Source organism: Lasioglossum baleicum, unplaced genomic scaffold (assembly GCF_051020765.1).
Source record: "Lasioglossum baleicum unplaced genomic scaffold, iyLasBale1 scaffold1540, whole genome shotgun sequence".
Classification (NCBI taxonomy): domain Eukaryota; kingdom Metazoa; phylum Arthropoda; class Insecta; order Hymenoptera; family Halictidae; genus Lasioglossum; species Lasioglossum baleicum.
Window position 1 is genome coordinate 116 of NW_027470599.1, and position 18,571 is coordinate 18,686.

Below are 18,571 nucleotides of genomic sequence, written 5' to 3' on the forward strand. Positions count from 1 at the left end.
ACAGACTCAAGTTGTTACGATATGCAATCAAAACGACTATTAAAAGATAGTGGGTTTGAAGTAACGCAATAAAATTACATTTTTTACGTAAACGATGATATTACCTACGACTATTTGCAAATTCAATCGTTGAATTAAGTTGATCGTGGCACTGATTTCTTTTTCGTATAATCAGTATATACGAATTTTTAGTCGTTTTGAGTGCAATCGATTCGAGTAACAATTTAAAATAAAATTAAAAAGAGGATAAAAGTAATTAAAGAAACGAAAGATGTACAGAATTATGCGGAAAGCTACAAATATAACCTTTTGCAGATGTTACAGTAATCCATGCAGTGTCGAAGAACATGCGTGTCAACTACTTAATCGATTCGAATGAAAAAAAAAAAAAAATAAAAAATAATAAAAAATCCTCGATAGAGTAACTTCTCAATCAACTATTATTACAAATATCGTACAAATATTATTGCTTTAATATTGCGCTACGCGCTAAAAAGTAACAGGAAAACAAATTATTCTACAAACTAGGTATACTTCTTAAATATAAACGAACGTACCTAAAACGAAATAAAAACAGCGATAGTACTACGATGATAGTAAAAAATACTACCCTATTTAAGAAAAGCTACAACCACCTCAACGGTGGCCTTACTTGTTTCAATAAATACAGGAACATTACGCAAGTTGAATAAAATTCGCTTCGACATATACGTAAAAAAAATCTTGCATTTCTTTCGTCAGTCGGACGATAAAATTTGTTAAAAATCGTCAGTTTCTAACAAATAGGTTTCGTCATAAAAAATATACGCTAGAGTAATAATGCTGAATGAATTGTCAACAGTTTCATCGCGGGAAGAAAAGTCTACGATACTCCTGTCGCTACTAATACCCACATTACTCGTTTAACGAATAATCTTCAAAAAGAATATTTTACAAAACCGTACACCGTCCAAGTCGTTGACTTAGTTGACTAAGAGTATTCTCTCACAGCGAAGATATTATAAAAAAATAGCTCGTCGTTAAAAGAGCTAAGAAAATATAAAATTCCGACACCGATATCCTCTTTTAAAGTAACTGTACACAATGTGAATATTAGCAATGAAAGGGTCAATTTCGTTATAAAAGAAGTCCAGATTACGTCTCCTTTTGTTCGTGTACCTCGACATTGACCACAATCGTCTCGTTACACGGTTTCATGACGCTATTAATACTTTCAGCTTGCACACTATTAACATCGCCATCTTTCACGTGTCCATTACTTTCTACACTGACTACTATATCTCGAGGCTTGTCCTCTTCCTTCGACACTTCCGGTTCGTCCGTCGTTTCCTCCAAGATCTCGTAATTACCCGGTTTTACCGAGGACATTCGGCTAACCGGCGTTTGCGAGCTCTTTATCTGACGTATTATCGAATCGGCCTCGCTTACCTTGTTCAGCGCTTTCAGCATATTGTCTGGCATATGGTCCTGTATCATCACTGGGCTTATCAACACCTCGTCGAAGTCGCATGGACCCGCCCAGAGGGCTTGGTACACCGGCTCGTGCTTGTGTAACATTTGTCTGCAATAGGAGAAAAGAATTCGGAGATAAACGATGGAATTTGTCTGTGAAAGAAATCTCTTGAAAAGATAAATTCTATGAAACGCTAGTCGCTACGTAGGGTTCATGCGATCAAATGCATTCGCGGATGTGAATATCCGAGATAATATCGCGAACTATGTATAGAGTGATCGTTTCTTAAGCGACCTGATCGCCTTCAAAATTCGAGATATTCCTCAAGCATCGGTGTCAAATTTAAAAAACAATCGCACCGATCATGTTATCAAACGATTATTCCGTGCGTGAAACGCGCGATTGCTACGTATCGCGTAATGTAACATCGTGTACAATGTTTCTATGTGCAAATCTGAGTCATGCAATCACGGATATAAAGACTTCAGTTGCTGTTGCTTGCACGAGAGTTTTTCTGTCAGGCGACAGTCGGAATGTGCGATGTAGTAGTTCGAAAGGAAGAAAGTGTAGAATATGAATCCAAGGTACACATGCGGGCACATCCTCAAGATGCAATTACCCAAGGCAATCCTGAAAAGGTAAACTTTTCGATAAACGTACCTCCAGCGGCTCTCATACTTCTGCCTAGAAACGGAAAACATCCTCGATTAAAATTCATCCTTAATCCACCTACGAAGCTACGAAACCTACGAACATCGCGTCGTAACTGATCGCGTCTGTGTTCTAAACGACACGAATGAAAAATCGAGGATACGTGAACAGGCGAACTTACTCTCCTTTGTTGGGATGATGTCGAACGACGTGTATGATTCGACCAGGGGGATACAGAGGCCTGTGCAAAGTCAACGCGATGCTGGAGTCGCTTGGAACAACTGTCTGCGAACGAGCTAGGTCCTTGTCCCTTTGGTACTCGCTGATACATCCACCAGCTTCCAAATTCGCAGCCGAGGTAGGGGTGGAACCGCAACCGCAACACATCACCGAGCACGCTATCGTTTTCCACTGAAATGATCGTTTCGATTGATGGCTTCCCTCTCTGCTGACTACGCAACAGCACTCGCCGCTCTTGTTGCTAGATCCTAACGCGTTTTGCGGCCATTATTAGATCGCTGAAACGTCGTTTTTCTACGGTTTCAAATTAGCTGATTGTGCCTCGTGTTTTTCACTCCGTTCTAGATTTAGATCGCGTGAAAGAAGCAGCGATTCGCTCTGATGCCCGTGTCGAATATTTAACAGAGCGACAATAAAACTGTTCCAACTTGGGTATTGACGTCATGAATCAATGCGATACCCGCATTACTTTTTTATGAGTTTAATCCACGAAATATCGTAAAAACTGCTGAATCTGTGAACGTAGTATCGGGGGAAGCTTATGCAAATGTTGGTCTAGGTCGTAGGTGTTTCGGTCGGGAACAAGATAAGAGAAACAGTTCAAGTTTGCCGTGACTCGCCGCTGAATAGCATTTTCTAAGTGACATTTCGTGCACGTATCTAGGGTATATTTAAAAATTTCGTATAGATCTGTGATCAACTTATCCGATGTCAATAGGTAAAAGTAACACAGACTTCTATAAAGTATATCCAAGTGGATATATGAAAAGATCGTAAGAGGCAGGGTAATTCGAGGTTTCAGAGCTCGCTAAATTCGAAGAGTTAAGGTGTCAGCTTAAAATTAGATAAATTAATTTTACGACCAGGGTTTTCGAAACGAGATGGTGAAATAGGGCAACTGATATCGAAGTTTTATGCTAGTTACAAGCGCTGCACTCTTATTGCAGCTCTACGTCTTCCACCTGTTCGGTAAAAAAGGATGTACCTTCGGATCGACGCTCCTTTTTATGGCATTGATAAGATCGGCTCTTAAGCTCTCCATCTGTCTGAGACCTATCCTAGGCACGACATCTTTCCCGACTACCACGGATGTAATAAATTCCTGCGAGTATTGCTGAGCAGGCATGCTCAAGAGACCACCCGGTGGAGCGAACGAAAAGCACACCAGGTCAGGGTAGTCCTGCTTAAGCAGAATCGCTAAGATAGCCGCAGTCCCGGCTCCCAGGGAATGGCCAACGAGTGTCAGACCGAATTGATGGGTTTCCCTCGAGGTGTCCTGCAACAGTAATTTCATTCCTTTCCAACTGCGAAGATTTTTAACATCGATCAGTTGTATCGAAACAATCGTCAAACGCAGAAATTTAATCCGGGAAATTTCTGCGAACGGACGACTCGACTAAATCACGTCGAAGATTAAACGGGACGACGAGAAAAACAGAAAGATTTCCATTCATTTCGATTCTCGGAGTATTAAATTTAAATTTTAATCATCGACACATACGTAGCAGGTAGTTTCTTTTTTATTTTCTAATATTGTAGATTGGTCAAGGCTGAATAATTAATTAAATTCAAAAGTTGGTTGTTAGAGACTTTTGATCTTTACTTGAAAGTGTAATACATCGATGGGAATGAAATTCGAAGCTAAAGCAAAATGACGCGTACGAGGATAAATGTAACTGTAGAACTTTATATTTTCTATTAGACATTGTCATTTACTTATTGATATTTTTAATTCGTTAAAAGACGATGTATAGGCTTATGACTTCCTTTTTTCCTTAATTATGGAAACGTACACGATTACTAGAATTACCTAGCATATACATTTTTAAACATCAAACGAGATTAAAATAGGAATAAAACGGGTGACTAACGAAGGAAAAATATGTAATGCAATTTTTTACGTATTTACTGCGTTATCTCTGTCAGTTGACGTTGTTCGTGACGCGAAATAGGTACCGAGCACGATAATGAAATGTAATTATTCCGTTCAACAAGTTGATATACACAGAAAGCAAACACGGTATTTGCATTTAAGCAAGCGATAACGAGAAATAATACCTTAGCAAGCGCCCTGGTTATAATTTCCTCTTCGAGCAGCTTTTTTCGAATATATTCGGCCGCTTGGACCATCCCCTTATGTCCCAACCAGTCGTCTCTCGGTGGTGACAATGGTAACACTTCACCCTCCGCGTTCAAGTCCGTTAATACATCCTTCATGCTGAGGGTTCCTCGTATACTCACGACAACCTTGAAAAAAGGCAGCAGAAAATTGGTAATTAACCGTCCTCAAGTTCGCTCGAGTTCGGGTAAAGCGACCTTTAAACCCTATCTTAGCAGTCGAGGATTAAAGTCTTCTATAGAATTTTAACAAGAGATATATTTAACAAACTATTGGTTTTTAATCATTTCGATCCACTTCCTTCGCCGCGTTAAAACCCTCCGGTTCCCTTCCACGTGTCTTATATCTCGAAATCGAAGAAAAGCATACGGGAAATGGAATTGAATTGAATTTCCTTTCGTTCATAACCGAGACTCGCATTTTATCGAGTAATCGTGGAATTATACAGAAACGGTTACGCGCTAAACCCGAGGAGAATATAACGGGATTAAGGAAAATGGCGCGACTTATTCATTACAGATTAAACTACAATCCTGTCCCCATGATTTTATACACATACACATATACATGTAAAACAGCATTTACGGATGTCACCGCGATGAAGTTCGTTATGCTGACGCGTTTAATAGCTGTTGAAAAATTCATGAAGGCGCTAAGCGGAAATCGCTTATTCCGCGATCAAATTGCCAAAGCGACAGCTCGACGCGATTCGCTTTAATCGTCGTGGCTCGTCCGATCGAAATGATCGAAATGGCTCGCGGATGAACATCATCGCGAGACATCTAAGCTACGTCTAATCTTCCCCTCTAAGTTTTCTCTGTCCCTCGAGCAAACGCGGTTCGATGCATGCGAATCAATGAGGAAACGCGCGAAACCTTTTTCTTCGTGTAATCGAGCGCGACGAAGAACGGCGTCTCACCGACGTCGACGTGAAAAGTCGCATAAATGACCTCCACCTCGGCGACGTCGACCATCTTTCTTAGCGCCGCGTAATTGCACTGGCAACAATTGTCTTCCACCACGGTCGCCCCGTCCTCGTGGCCGCCGCACGGGAAACAGCCGCATCGTAATCTGCCACAGAGATCCGGCCAACTTATTTTCTCCGATGCTTTCGCTCCAGGCAGAAATTAATCCGGGCGTACAAATGCTTACAGGCGTTTCGCGCTACGGTTACTCGACGGTAATTGATTCGATCAAACGCTCCGGTGCAAAAACACGCGTCTTAAGTGACACTTTAACACGTTGACTGCCGGCGAGTCCAGATTGGTAGAAATATATGTGACAATGCAACGAGTACGGCACTGAATGAACGTCAATAGTGGTTGGCACTCAGGACGAATGTAGGTAATATTTATGATAGAGACGAATGTCAACAACATGAGTACCATAAATGTCATGAGTAGCAGAAATAAAGTACCTGGCCCACCCAAGGGAAATGCGTGAATGAGAAGGAAAGTCGGTGTACGAAGAAAGATATTTAGAATGAAAGGATTAAATAGGAGTGTAAGTCAGAGTTTAGTTTTAAAGCAGTGTTCTGTAGTCGATCGTCAGTGTCAGTGGGCAAAGTATAAGTTAAGCGTCTAGTTATTGTTTAAATTAACCTTTTTTGTTATTAAAAGGTCTTCGTTTCCGTCAACCGCCCAACAATTCCTACGTGTATAATTTGGAAAAAAAAAATGAGTCGTGCGAAACCGTTGTGCACTCCAGTGCCACTGGGATTCATCGGCGACTCTTTGTGCTTAAAGAATTTTTTTGTGGTGAACAGCAACTCGAAGATTTTTTTTATACCTTTGTATTTTTGCTGACACTTCTAATAGCGAAATAAAAAAAGAAAAGCATGTATAGATTTTCATGTATAGATATGCTTAATATATTTATCGTTTCGTACTCGTTATTTAGATTATGGCATTAAAAGAAATGGCGACTGAAACTCGCCTCTCGAGTACAAAGGGTTAAATTTGGTTACACACATTTATTCGTTGCGAATAATAGTTCAACATTATATGTATATCGTATAATACAAAATTCATCGTGGCGCCATGGATAAACAACGTAAAATACGCCGCAGTCAACGTGTTAAGTATCTACGATCTATAATACAAGTAGCCCTCCTACAGCACGACATCTTATAACGCAGTTTCGCTGTAACACGATAGGATAAATTGCGAAACATCGCAATAACGCTGCAACCTGTAACAGGATTTCGCTCTAACACGATAATAAAAAAAATTGCGAAAATCTTTGTAACTTCTACAGCACTAGATAATATAATTTTTGTTTAACACATTTAAATCAGTGCAAGGATCGAACTCTCCACTTTACAAAAACCTTATTAAAAGTTAGCGTACAATGCTATTTCACGGTGTTATTTCACGCCTATCGGTACACCTAGCCTACAAGGAATAATACCTAATAAGCGGCGCAAAATTATAGATTTCAACCGATTTGACTTCGTTCCACGTTTCACTACTTTCATAAATCTCATTTATACCGTAAATTTCTTCGTTAACAGCAAAATTGGTATACGGAGTAAAGGAAAATGAATAAAGATCTATAACTCTCCGTTGCTTGGAGGAACAATAGCGTATGTAAATTGTGCCGGGGAACGTACAATCGAAAAGAAATCGAAGAAATTTCTGGAATATTTACGTGCGTTTGTGGAATAAAGGAGCGAGAGAATTCGTTAAAAGAAAAATCTGCGCAAGGAAAACTGTAGCGGATATAATTAAAAACCGGGCGACGATCGATTAAGCGATTTTGTCGAGCAACCACGCGAAACATCGCTGAAAATCAATTGATGCCGTACTTACACAACTATGACAACGTGCGCGGCACGTTCCCGATGACATTACCTTGTGCACAGCTGACAAAGACCGGTGGAATGACTAACGAGGAACATGGGCCAGCCATAAGCAGCGAGGGCGAAGTGCATGTAATGAATGGCCGACTGGAAGTGGCCCAGATCACCATCCTCGGTCAAGGACAAGAATTTAGTGCGAGGAGTAACTGGCACACCGGACAGAAACTCGTACGTATCGTTCTTTCGTTGCTTCACTATCAGTTCCCGTTCGATTTTCTGGAACTTCCTCAATAGCACCAAGCCGGCTACCACATCTGAAGGAACCACGTCAAGGTCGCGGAAGAAATCGCTCAATAGCCTCGCAATGTCCGCGAATGAATTCTAAGGAACGAAGCTTTTATTGGCAATGGATCGGTATTTTTTAGGTCGGTGCAAAATCTTTGTCGCGTTTAATAAGAAGCACGATCGAAATTTTTAATCGATAAATTAACATCAAGGTAGTCGAAGAAAGGAGGTCGATGAAATTGTAACGAGCGATGAGGAAATAATTTTTAGACCGATCGATATTTTCCTTTCGTCGTGTGAATCCTTTTAGTTTATTGAAAAAAAAGTATTCGAATATTTTTCGGAATATCGTCTTTGTTTCATAAATCGATTCCGTTAAAATTGACGAAATGTAAGAGTGCAAATTTATTCGCAGAAGCTGATCTACAGATTTCGCGATATCGCCCAATGAATTAATATAATCGCGTGTAGCCGCGAAAATAATGGTATGGTTGATGGAACTTCTAGGTAGTGGTGTAGTACTTCTTGCTACCTCTCTTCGTTGAATAGAAATCAATAACGTTGCTTAAAACGAAGGTAGGTAGGAAAAGATCAAATCTTTTGTACCGACCTAATAAATTTCTTTGGCGAATTTGCCTTACTCCTGGGGCCACTTACTCGGTTTCTATCGGAATTGCCCATGCAGCAGAACAGAATCCTACATCTGTTGTCCCAGCTATCCTGGTATGCTTGTATAACTTTCCTAAAACCGTCAAATGTCCGTGCTTTTAATAATTATCGTTCTAATCCGATTGCGAGTAATTTCTGTATCTCGTATCGTAAGTAGTAAGTAGTGTCTGAGAAATAACAAAAATTCACCGCAAATTCACGGACAATTTTTTCTTCCAATAGATGAAAGCGTTTCACGCGCTTTGAAGCACCCGCTGGATTAACTCGATTGACAAAAGTCCATTGTAAACTATTTCTCGCGAGGCAACAAGGAGTATAAAGATGCCAGTAGTAACGGACAACAATAAGTCAGACGTCGGAAATGAAACGCGAGAGTCCGTAGGTCGTTACCTTTGTCGCCAGTTTCTGTTCCTGCTACCGCTCCGATTGTAATGTAATTTAGCGCATCTCGATTCCGCTTCCCTCATGCTTCGTTGATATTTCTTCATTTTCACCCACGACCTGCCCGCGGCGTCGTACGTACACCACACCGTAACCATCACCGACGCCAATACGCACCAATTTGATATCACTAAACCTGCGATGCAAGGGTGAGTTAAAATCGGGTTGTTTAGGCTATAAGTGGAAGAACGTTTGCATGTGTTTAACGATTCAAGTTATTACGAACATATTGCAGGAACCACTGCGACATAACGCAGAAGGTTTTAGGAGGAATGAAATTTATTCGTTATGAAATTGAACGAACGCGAGTTGGTATTAGTGTAGTATTTTGTGTAGTATTATTACGGTACGGAATTAGACTAATACGAGTTAGCGTTAATACAGTATTTTTCACATGCGGTATTAACCACTTGACATACAAATAAAATGCGCGTCGACGCGTTCGTAGGATATCATTTAATTTGGCTCAACTGTGGCCGCTTATGTGCAAGCTTTGAAACAGAACGTTTTATTTTCGAATTCACAGTCGATTGCGAATTGCGAAGCAGGCAACTTGGAATGTAAGACACAAGCATTATAAATATCTGTATTAAACGTGTGGAAGAAATTTTTTTTATATCCTATAAGACACTTTCATCGAAGACATTTCCGTCTCGGAGACTTCAAAGTCTATAATAGCACATGAAATGAATGACGTTTCACATACGTCATTGTATGTCAAAAAGAAAAAAACAACGTCAGTTTTATAAAAGAAAATCCGTGAATTTCTACTTTTCTGTAGCCAGAAAATCGTCGAGTGCAAAGGATTAATATAGTATTGTTATAAGGATTTCTCGCGTCCATAAACTACAAAATTTGTTAAATACGCGAAATAAAGGTTATTAGGATTAGATTAAATTATTTGTTACTTGCACTTTTTTGTTAAATACACTTCATATTTTTTATGATAAGCTTACCTAACATTACGTCTCTAATTTGGCCGACGGGACAGGTTTGGTAGTAATGTGTCAACCATGTTACACCTGCGCACAGCCAGCCGGTTTCTACCAATAAAAGAACTGAAACAAAGTTTTATAAAGTTCGTACTTTCGATCCGTCTATGATTTGTAGTATATGTACGAGATACGAATAAAATATCAAAGTATAACATCGAGATGCATCGTATCTTTTTCCCTGCATGGAAATCTCTCGATCTATAACGTTGCATTTTTTCATGAAACGATGCAACTTGTTCTTAATCCTGCTTCGTGACGATGTATGTTAAACTGGTACACCGCAGTTTGTAATCCTTTTAACTGCAACTTACACCTTAAGTAAGGCGGTCATCGTATATAGGAACGGTTCACTTTAGTTCACGTTTTCCCACAAAAACGAGCTTTAGAGTAGATGCACGACGATGCTAGAGCAAAAGAAAATCGGAGAAAAATGAAATTTTAGCACCTCGTAACTCTATTATATCTTATATTTCTGTAGTTCTGTAGTTCTGCGTTTTGTTAATTTCTATCTCAACATTCCGTCTTTCATACGCCTCCTTTCACCCTTTAAATGCTCGCTTAAATTTATGGAAATGCAAGCTCGGGTATTCATGGTTGCGATGAATACATTTTTGGCGTTATTTGCCAGTAAGTTGCCGCTAAAGAAGAGCCGAGGAAAATATCTGGGTCGCGTGAAACTGTGTCTTGTGAATGTCAGTTTCTTGACCACGGACGGTCGCCATTTCTTGGATAAAAGAAAAGTACGTCAACGTGAACGCCGTAACTTCACGCCGGATAAGGATTGAAGGTATCGACGATGCTTTCTTCGAATATCGAGCAAAGGATGGCTTGCCTGCAAAAGCATAGCGTGCTTCTTCGCGACATGATGACTTTTGATGGTTTCAGTAGCGCAGCAAACGCGATTGACCTAATTAGTTGCTAATGCGATTGCATAACCAGATAATGTCCAAAATTAATCTAAAGACAATGTTCTAACTCGTTAAAAAGAGGTCGGTATTCTTTTCTATATACTAAGATAATTGAGTACATTTTAAGAGCTTGTTCTAGAAAGTTGATAAGTATAGCCGCGAGGGAGCATGAGGGTAGGGAGAACAAAATTTAGTTCTGCAGGAAGGCTAGTTTCTAAGGACAAAACGGTTTAAAAGAGATAAGAATACCGAATAAAAAGTAAATTAAGCTGCCGTTATGTCTGTTGGACTATGATCCTTGAATTACGATATGAAACAGTAAGAACTCGGTGACAAATGAAGAACGCTGATGAAGATGAGCAAAACAATTACAGATAAAGGTAAATTCTAACCATAAAGAAACAAGAATAATAATTAACCACGTAACCATTGCATAAGATACAATAATAATAATAATGTATATACAAAACTACAGCGACTTTTATTATTATTACTGTATCGTAAATTATACAAATTTACTATAAGATAAATTATACAAATAGAGGAAGATAACTCGAATCATAAAAATATAAGAGCGACAATTAATCGCATAACTGCATAAAATAATTGTATTATCGTTCCATTTGATTAAAAATATCAGTACCCTATATTTTTCACGTATCGACTTTACCGTTTATATCCTCGCGTTTTTATATCCTTATTTCATCCGCGATGTTCCTCGATCGAAAGTTCAAAACGGTAAAACTCGGACTCTGATTGCATCCGTGGCATTTTCACATCGTTCCAAACCGTGTTATCTTCGAGGTCTTCCCTCGAGGTCCTCCGTCTCCGCCGCTGTATTTCCCCGGCATTCGCGCCTGGTATAAGGGAACATCTTTATTTCTGTTTTCACGGCCGCGGTCGACACACATTTCTCGCCACCTCGTTCCAGAGCCGAACAGCCGAAGACGCGTCTGTCGAAATCAGACCAAACGGACGGGGAAAAAGGGAAAATAAAAGCAAAGCGGAGTATAAGCTGCAACGGCGGTGGTCTGGCACTCCGCACGCATCCGACCAATCAGCTGTACGTGATCGGAATTTCCACGGAATTTTTCCCAAAGGTGCGCCGGATTCGACCGTGGAACGCCGGACTCGAGTTGGATCGCTTCCAAAACCGTTGATATGCGCCAGTGTGCGCGACCAGCGTTTCTCCGCGTCTTCATTCAGAACACACGAGTGGTCCATCTCGTACGAGTGTATGCAAAATTCACGTGCAACGCACCGATCCATCGATAGTAATTTAACGCACGTGTCTATTTAATGAAGCGTACTCGCCAGAGGGAACAACGATCTGCATCGACATTTTCGGGTTTTCTATCTCTAAATCCTGAAGATATTTAATCGATAGCTATGCTATATGTCTGGGATACATACGTGTAAACATACTCGAGGACATGCGCGCGTTGATTTAATACCAGTAGACATTGCTCCGTGAATTTCGCATCAAACACGGTGTATATTGCGATGTACGTTTAGCGTAACAAAGTGCATCGAGTTTACGCTAAGGACAGGGTATGTGGACGTGATCATCGTTAAGTACAGGTAGTCCTCCTACAGCACGGCACCTTACAGCACGGTTTCGCCCTAACGCGACAGGATAAATTGCGAGAATTCTCGTAAAAAATTACGAAAACATTTGTACAACATTGTACTTTTATAGCAGTAGATAATATGATTTTTGTTTAATATATTTAAAAACTAAATTACGTTAAAATAATGACGAGAAAGAATAATGAACTGCTGTGGTTTTACGTGAAAATGTATAAACAAATTATCAAATGTATTGTAATGTAATGTAATGTAAATCTACAATGATCTTATAAGAACTAGCAAACAAATCGAAATTGCAGATTTTTTAAAGAGGATAGAAGGTGCTAAAAATCTAAATAAAGAAAAAGGTTCTGAAAGCGAGGATGAAATCGTTCAATCAAAACATGAGAAAAATGAGAAAGAAATTTATTAAAGGATTAAATGAAAAGAATTAAATGAAAATATTTTCTCTTCCTTTTCGTTATGCGTTATATGTACATTTATATTGTTAATAAAAATTAAGTTGCTTATATGGAATTAAAAAAAAAAAATGTTCGTTTTCATTAAGTTCTCGGAACCTAATTTCTTCTTTGTACTGGCTTTGGGTTTCGTATAACACGTTTTCTAGGAACCTATGTACCATGTAATAGGAGGGTTACCTGAATACTGAGTCTGCTTTTTTTGTTTTGACACCGTTCGCCCGATTTTTACTTTCTCGTTTTCCTTTATTCGGAAAAGAAAAAGATGAATTACACGCCTCTCTGTTTCCCGGTAACCAGTTACGCCGGATTCCTGGCATTCGTCGGATATTTGTTTTCTTCCGCAGCGATATATACCAGACTTTGATGGAAAAACATGGAATTGTAGAACGATTTTCTCGTATCGAACATATTCGTCCTCTTAGAAAGTTCGTGCCGCGAGTGTGTATAATTTGGAATTCGCCGGACTAATCGAATCCTCGAACTTTCAAGTGCTTGAATTTTCAAACTCATCGCAATTCCCGAGCTCGTGAACTTGCCCTGACCCCTCGAAAATTTGGAATCTTATGAAAAATTCAGGATAGAAATTGCGCGAGCGATAAAGCGGTAAGCTCTAAGGTGAAATATAATAAGCGAAATTGAAATTTCTATCGGAAAATAAGGGAAATATTAGTATGATGGAGAATTAGAGTGCCACTTGAGAGACGATGTTTCAAAAGCGAAAGCACAGAAAAGCAGGGATGAGACTTTACTATTTCTTAATGGCTAGGAAGACAGAAAATTTTACGCTGGTCTTTGCATAGCGTAAGAGAACGGACAGAAAGGCGATAATAAAAGACATCTTCCATATTGGAACGACTCTTAGAAGAAAAGTAATATGACAATTTGAAACAATTTTATGCGAAAGTAATAAGTATCTTTTATCACGAGAAATCGGAAATAAATTTCCTCTTACGACCATGTCCGTATTAACACAATTTTACGAGATATTATTAATATATAAATGTATATTATGAAATATTTTACGTGATATTACGAGATATATCCTTTATTCGCAACTTTTTGAAAACATCAATTTCCAATTTAACTCATTAATATCAAACGTTTATCGTAAATATCGATATACCGTTGAATTATTTTCTACTTTTGCTATGATAATCAAGGAATTTTCTTTTTACTCGTAAACAGGTTAAACATTACGATCGCCTGCTAAATCGAGGAGCGAATTTGAATTTATTTCATAGACTTAGTTGAGTATTAAATTTCTCTTCGTTGCTAACGTTGAACGATGAAAATGTTCTCGGTGATTTAAACGATCAGACTTCGAGGGAAATTCTCGAGTTGACGAACTAAACTCTTCCACCCCGAGAACTATCGTTTATTACGACCGGCGATTCACGTCCAGAACTTCATTCTTATTAATATTCTCATCTTGCGCTGCGAAGATTGGAAGGGTCGATGAGGGAGAAGTGGCTATCCGTCGCCGGCGACCAAGTTCCCATTAACGAACCCCATGGTGTGTATCTTTGAACTGGTTACGATTTCATTCGTATGATTATTGACGTTGTGCAAAGGCTTGGTTTGCTATTCTAACGTTTGATCAACGACGCACTGATTAACAGGACACGTAGAATGACTTCGTTAGACAGGTAAATATTTTGCGACCGCTCTACTGAATAACTTCTCGATTGAAATAAATTAAACACGCGTTTTCTTCTTTCTCGTTTGGCAATAGTAAGTTAGAAATTACTTTCAGAGAGTGCTACGTTTCGTTTCACTTTCAAGCATCATCAACTGGGCATTTTCGAGATAGATTAACACGTTATCGAAGGTTTCAAGCTTCACGTTCTGATGATTTTCCATTTCAAGTTCGACGATTCGAGAATTTTCAGTCTCGAGTATCACGGTTTGGTGGCTGTAATGAATGTTGTTTGGTAATCTCTATTTTATCGAGCACAATAGAACCACAAGAGGTAAATTATTTGTTTCAAAACAGCTGAAATGTAAAATTTACCATTTTATTATCATTTATAGGAGTGTCGTGTTATACATGGGTCTGTTGTATTTAAATCCTTGTGGTTTCATGTCGAGTGTTTAATCGAATTCGTTCCTTCCTTTATTTATTTAAATTGCCCTATTTTTTAATCACAGTAAATTCCAAATAAAAAATTTAAAGGCATTAAAGGGCTGCTGGTAACAAAATTAAAATATAATTCAGATCGTCAAGGGGTTAATTTCGTGCTTTTCCTCATTTTAAAAGCGGAATGTTTCGTTTATAAATATGTAGAACTCGTAAATTTACATTCCTTCGAAAATTTTCGTCGTTTCATTACACGATGGATACAGTGTAATGAGTGTAATTTTATAAGAAAATTCAAGACACGCGACGATACGTATATCTATTTTCAACGTCGATTCCACTTTTGTCCTCTCTTTGATTCACGTTAGGGTTCCGATACCATAAATATATCGCGTAATCACAGCAAAGAGACGACCAGCAGCATAGGAATATACAAGACGCGGTCTTCAGTTTATAAAGAAATCTAATAAAAACAGTGGCCATTTTTAATGCTAATTTCATGCGCGAAGCAACCAAGCGAAGTTCTCCGATTTATTTTTACCACTTATATAATCTTCTCTCTTTCCGTTACTTCTACTATAGCTCATAAGCGTCACTTTGGAAGATTTGCGGTAACGATACGCGAATTTCGAGCAAATGGCCAATGAATGGCTGAAAGCAGTATTTATTATCTTTTTACGGCGTTGGCAACGTGCTAATAAATTGAAATTATCCACTAAAAAATCCATAACGATGTATTACTCGCGATTTCGAAATTAAATATACAACAAAATTTTATACAAACAAATCTGATTAAATACACCAGATAAAAGCGTTCTATAACCACGAAGTAAAAAAGGAAAAATAAAACAGGAAAAAGAACAGCTCTCAGTTGTGTGTTATTCTTTCTGATTACTAAGGTCGTATATACCTGTAATAATTGCAACTTTATCTACAATTTCCCTATTGAATCACATCGCTGTCCAAAAAATGATCATTAATTAAAGAGAAATCGATTGAATCACTTACAAAGTCGAACATAGAGAACATATTGCATCGGTGCTCTAGCCGCAGTGTCGAGGATGCTCCCTCTTGTAGCCAGAAAGCAGATGGAAAATTCTACCATCATGGAGACCACGAAAATGGCCAAGTATCCCACGACGTACTCCCACAGTAGAAGAATGCACGTAACATTGCGATCCCATTCCAGTATTCCCAATAAAATGCCCAGTACTGTCACCCTGTAACAAAGACGATAAGAACTTTCATAAAGCGGCTATTGTTTTCTTTTTCCTCTTTCTCCTTTATTGAGTTTCTGTGTTTGACACAGTTACGCGCGCAGCTAACCTTCTCGAATAACGAGCAATCTAAGAGGCCGTAGATCAAAAGGCGTTAGCCTATCTGTAAGCAATTCTCGGGCTTTTTGGTATCCTGAAATTTATCTGACATTTACTAACCCACCCTAAACTCATTTCGTTTCTACCATGTTTCATTGTCGAGTCGTAGGCGCAGTATTTATAGCGTGCTAGCACGAACACTCCGTGTTTTCCGCTAACATTCGCAATACAGATCGATCAAACACCGGGATTTCCTTTCGAATCCGTAGGAATTCAGAATTCACGGGATCCTTAACGACGTGGGTAATTATTATTGTAAATAAGACGGTGCAATTTGCCCGGCTTTTTAATTCATCCGAGTAGCAGAAACGCAAACTATTATTTCCGTAAGAAGTTACCGCGATTCCGCGGCTTCTATTAGCTCATTATGCTCGTTTATCTTTGTTTTCCGTTGTTTTGCACTGTTCCACGGGAAAAGAAGTCGGGACTTGTAATTTCCTCGAAGGAAGGTCCTTTTAAAACGACGTTTCGACGAATAAGGCTTCTTAAGGCTTCGTTAACGAGCTCGTCTATTATTCGATGGAAATTAATTAAAATTAACCATACGAATAAAGCATATATTTCTGAGCTCGTGAACGCAAATGTACAAGGTGAAAGACGATTCGAAATAACTCATAAAAATATTATACGAACAAATTGCTCCAATAGGACGTTCAATGGAATAATCAGCTTTTGATCGTGTCTACCTTCGTTTCTTCCTTTTTCTTTTTCTTTTTCTTAATGCCTAAGTTTCTTTTACGAATTTTATCGAAGCGACCGCACCGAGTAGGATATGAAACAATCACGGAGATATTCTTAACACGTTAAATGTCATGATAGGCGCCAGTGGCAGGAACTCATCTGCTTTTTAAAAACTTGAATAACGTAAGTAAATGAAGAACATTGCTTTGAAGCATTACTTTTTCTTTTTTTTTTCATCGTATTGTTGAATAATTTATTACATCGTTAAAGTAATGAAAATTTTATCATGGTTTTGGCAGTCAACGTGTTAAATAAATTGTCCTATATCGTGCAGAAACAAATCGACGTTCCGTTCGAAATCTGACCGTAGAAATATAGTAAATATTTCATGAATTATTTCGGTAATAAATCTCACACGTTTCTATAATTAATTATAATCCTTCTCCGATAAAATGTATTTTCCCGAAGGATAAACGCGGGTATACATAAACCAGACGTGTTCCGGGATGTTTTTCCATGCCTGAAGAAGTCTCGTCTAATCCCGGCTTAAATCGATGCTGGAATATTTCGAGTTCTTCTCCCGACGAGAGACAGTGGTGTACTTCGGAGAGTAATTGTGTCTTGTGTCTGACACTTGACGGAACTTTGGCCAGCTTTTCTCGCGTAAACTCGCCCTTACGAAAAGGGTAAGTTTCCTCACAGCCGCAATTCTACGATAAAACGAGTACATGGAAGCCAGGTTAATGCCGGCCTCGATCGCAAAGTTCGCGCAATACCTTTAATTCGGCTTCATGCCGTGGTGCCTTCCATTCAATCGCAATGGGAATAATTACCGAGAATTATTTCTTCCTACTTCGCTACGTAACTACTTACGTAATTGCACGATCACTTCGGTAGAAAATAAAATGCAAGTACAGCCGATATTGCTTTAACGATTCCAAAGTTCCCAGCACCGGTCAACGTCTAGAGAACGTTTCAACTCTGTCGGTTAATAAGGCAATGTAATTTATAAATTGATTCTATGAAATCAACGCAGTCTGCAACTAGATCTGCGAGATATACAATTTCTTTAATACAAAGAAAGTTATCTCGGAAGCGACATCAAAGTATCAAGCGTTAAAAATAAAGATAACAGTTTGAGGTGGATAATATTCCAATGATTCGTCTAGCGTGTACTAATCGCTAATTTCCGTTAATTTTAACCTTTTGCACACGAAATTTAATCATATTTCATTTCATCATATTCCAAAGATCGATATTAATTAATATCTCGAAATTAAAATTACCCAGCAAAATGTTAATTGTCTTTGAAGTGGAGAACAAGTAATTTTAGCTCGTTATTAAATACACACATTCAAAAATTTGATACAATTCGAGAATTCAGGAATTTTCGAAACGTTTTCGAGTAGAGACCACTTTGATTCACGAATAAATTTTATTCAACGAACAATGTCTAGGATCGATTTCTACTCAATTAATTAGAATAATTTTTCTTTCGTACTTCGGAAAAAGAAATTATACGGTACGATGAACGATATCGTATTTCAGATAAATATAATAATCCGAAGAAACGAATTTCGTTCGAAAAATGATATAAATTTAAACGAGTCAGGGACTTGCAACAATCCGATCGACGAGCGACTTTGATTAAAACGCTAGTATCGATCGCGAGCCAATTAATCCGGATTATTTTTCTTCCGTCCGTCTGGATATATTCCCGTTGTCCTTCATCGATCCCAGAAACGCCACTGTTCGCAATGGTGACCCGCTAGGATTACAGTTCGAAATGGGACGAACTTTTCGACCATCCTTCCAGCTTTTCACC

The 18,571-nt window shown here is 38.7% G+C and overlaps 1 protein-coding gene across 1 annotated transcript; it reads right to left on the reverse strand.

Annotated features, from left to right (window-relative positions):
- Nucleotides 1-1,158: 1,158 nt before the first annotated feature.
- LOC143220767 (diacylglycerol lipase-alpha-like) lies at nucleotides 1,159-15,909 on the reverse strand (the record flags this gene model as incomplete). Its single annotated transcript, XM_076446359.1, has 11 exons — nucleotides 1,159-1,561; nucleotides 2,114-2,137; nucleotides 2,286-2,515; nucleotides 3,330-3,620; nucleotides 4,403-4,591; nucleotides 5,339-5,534; nucleotides 7,316-7,644; nucleotides 8,206-8,290; nucleotides 8,608-8,794; nucleotides 9,615-9,716; nucleotides 15,698-15,909. Coding segments are annotated over 11 exons (2,248 nt in total), but the record flags the coding sequence as incomplete, so codon positions are not given.
- Between the last annotated feature and the right edge of the window lie 2,662 nt (nucleotides 15,910-18,571).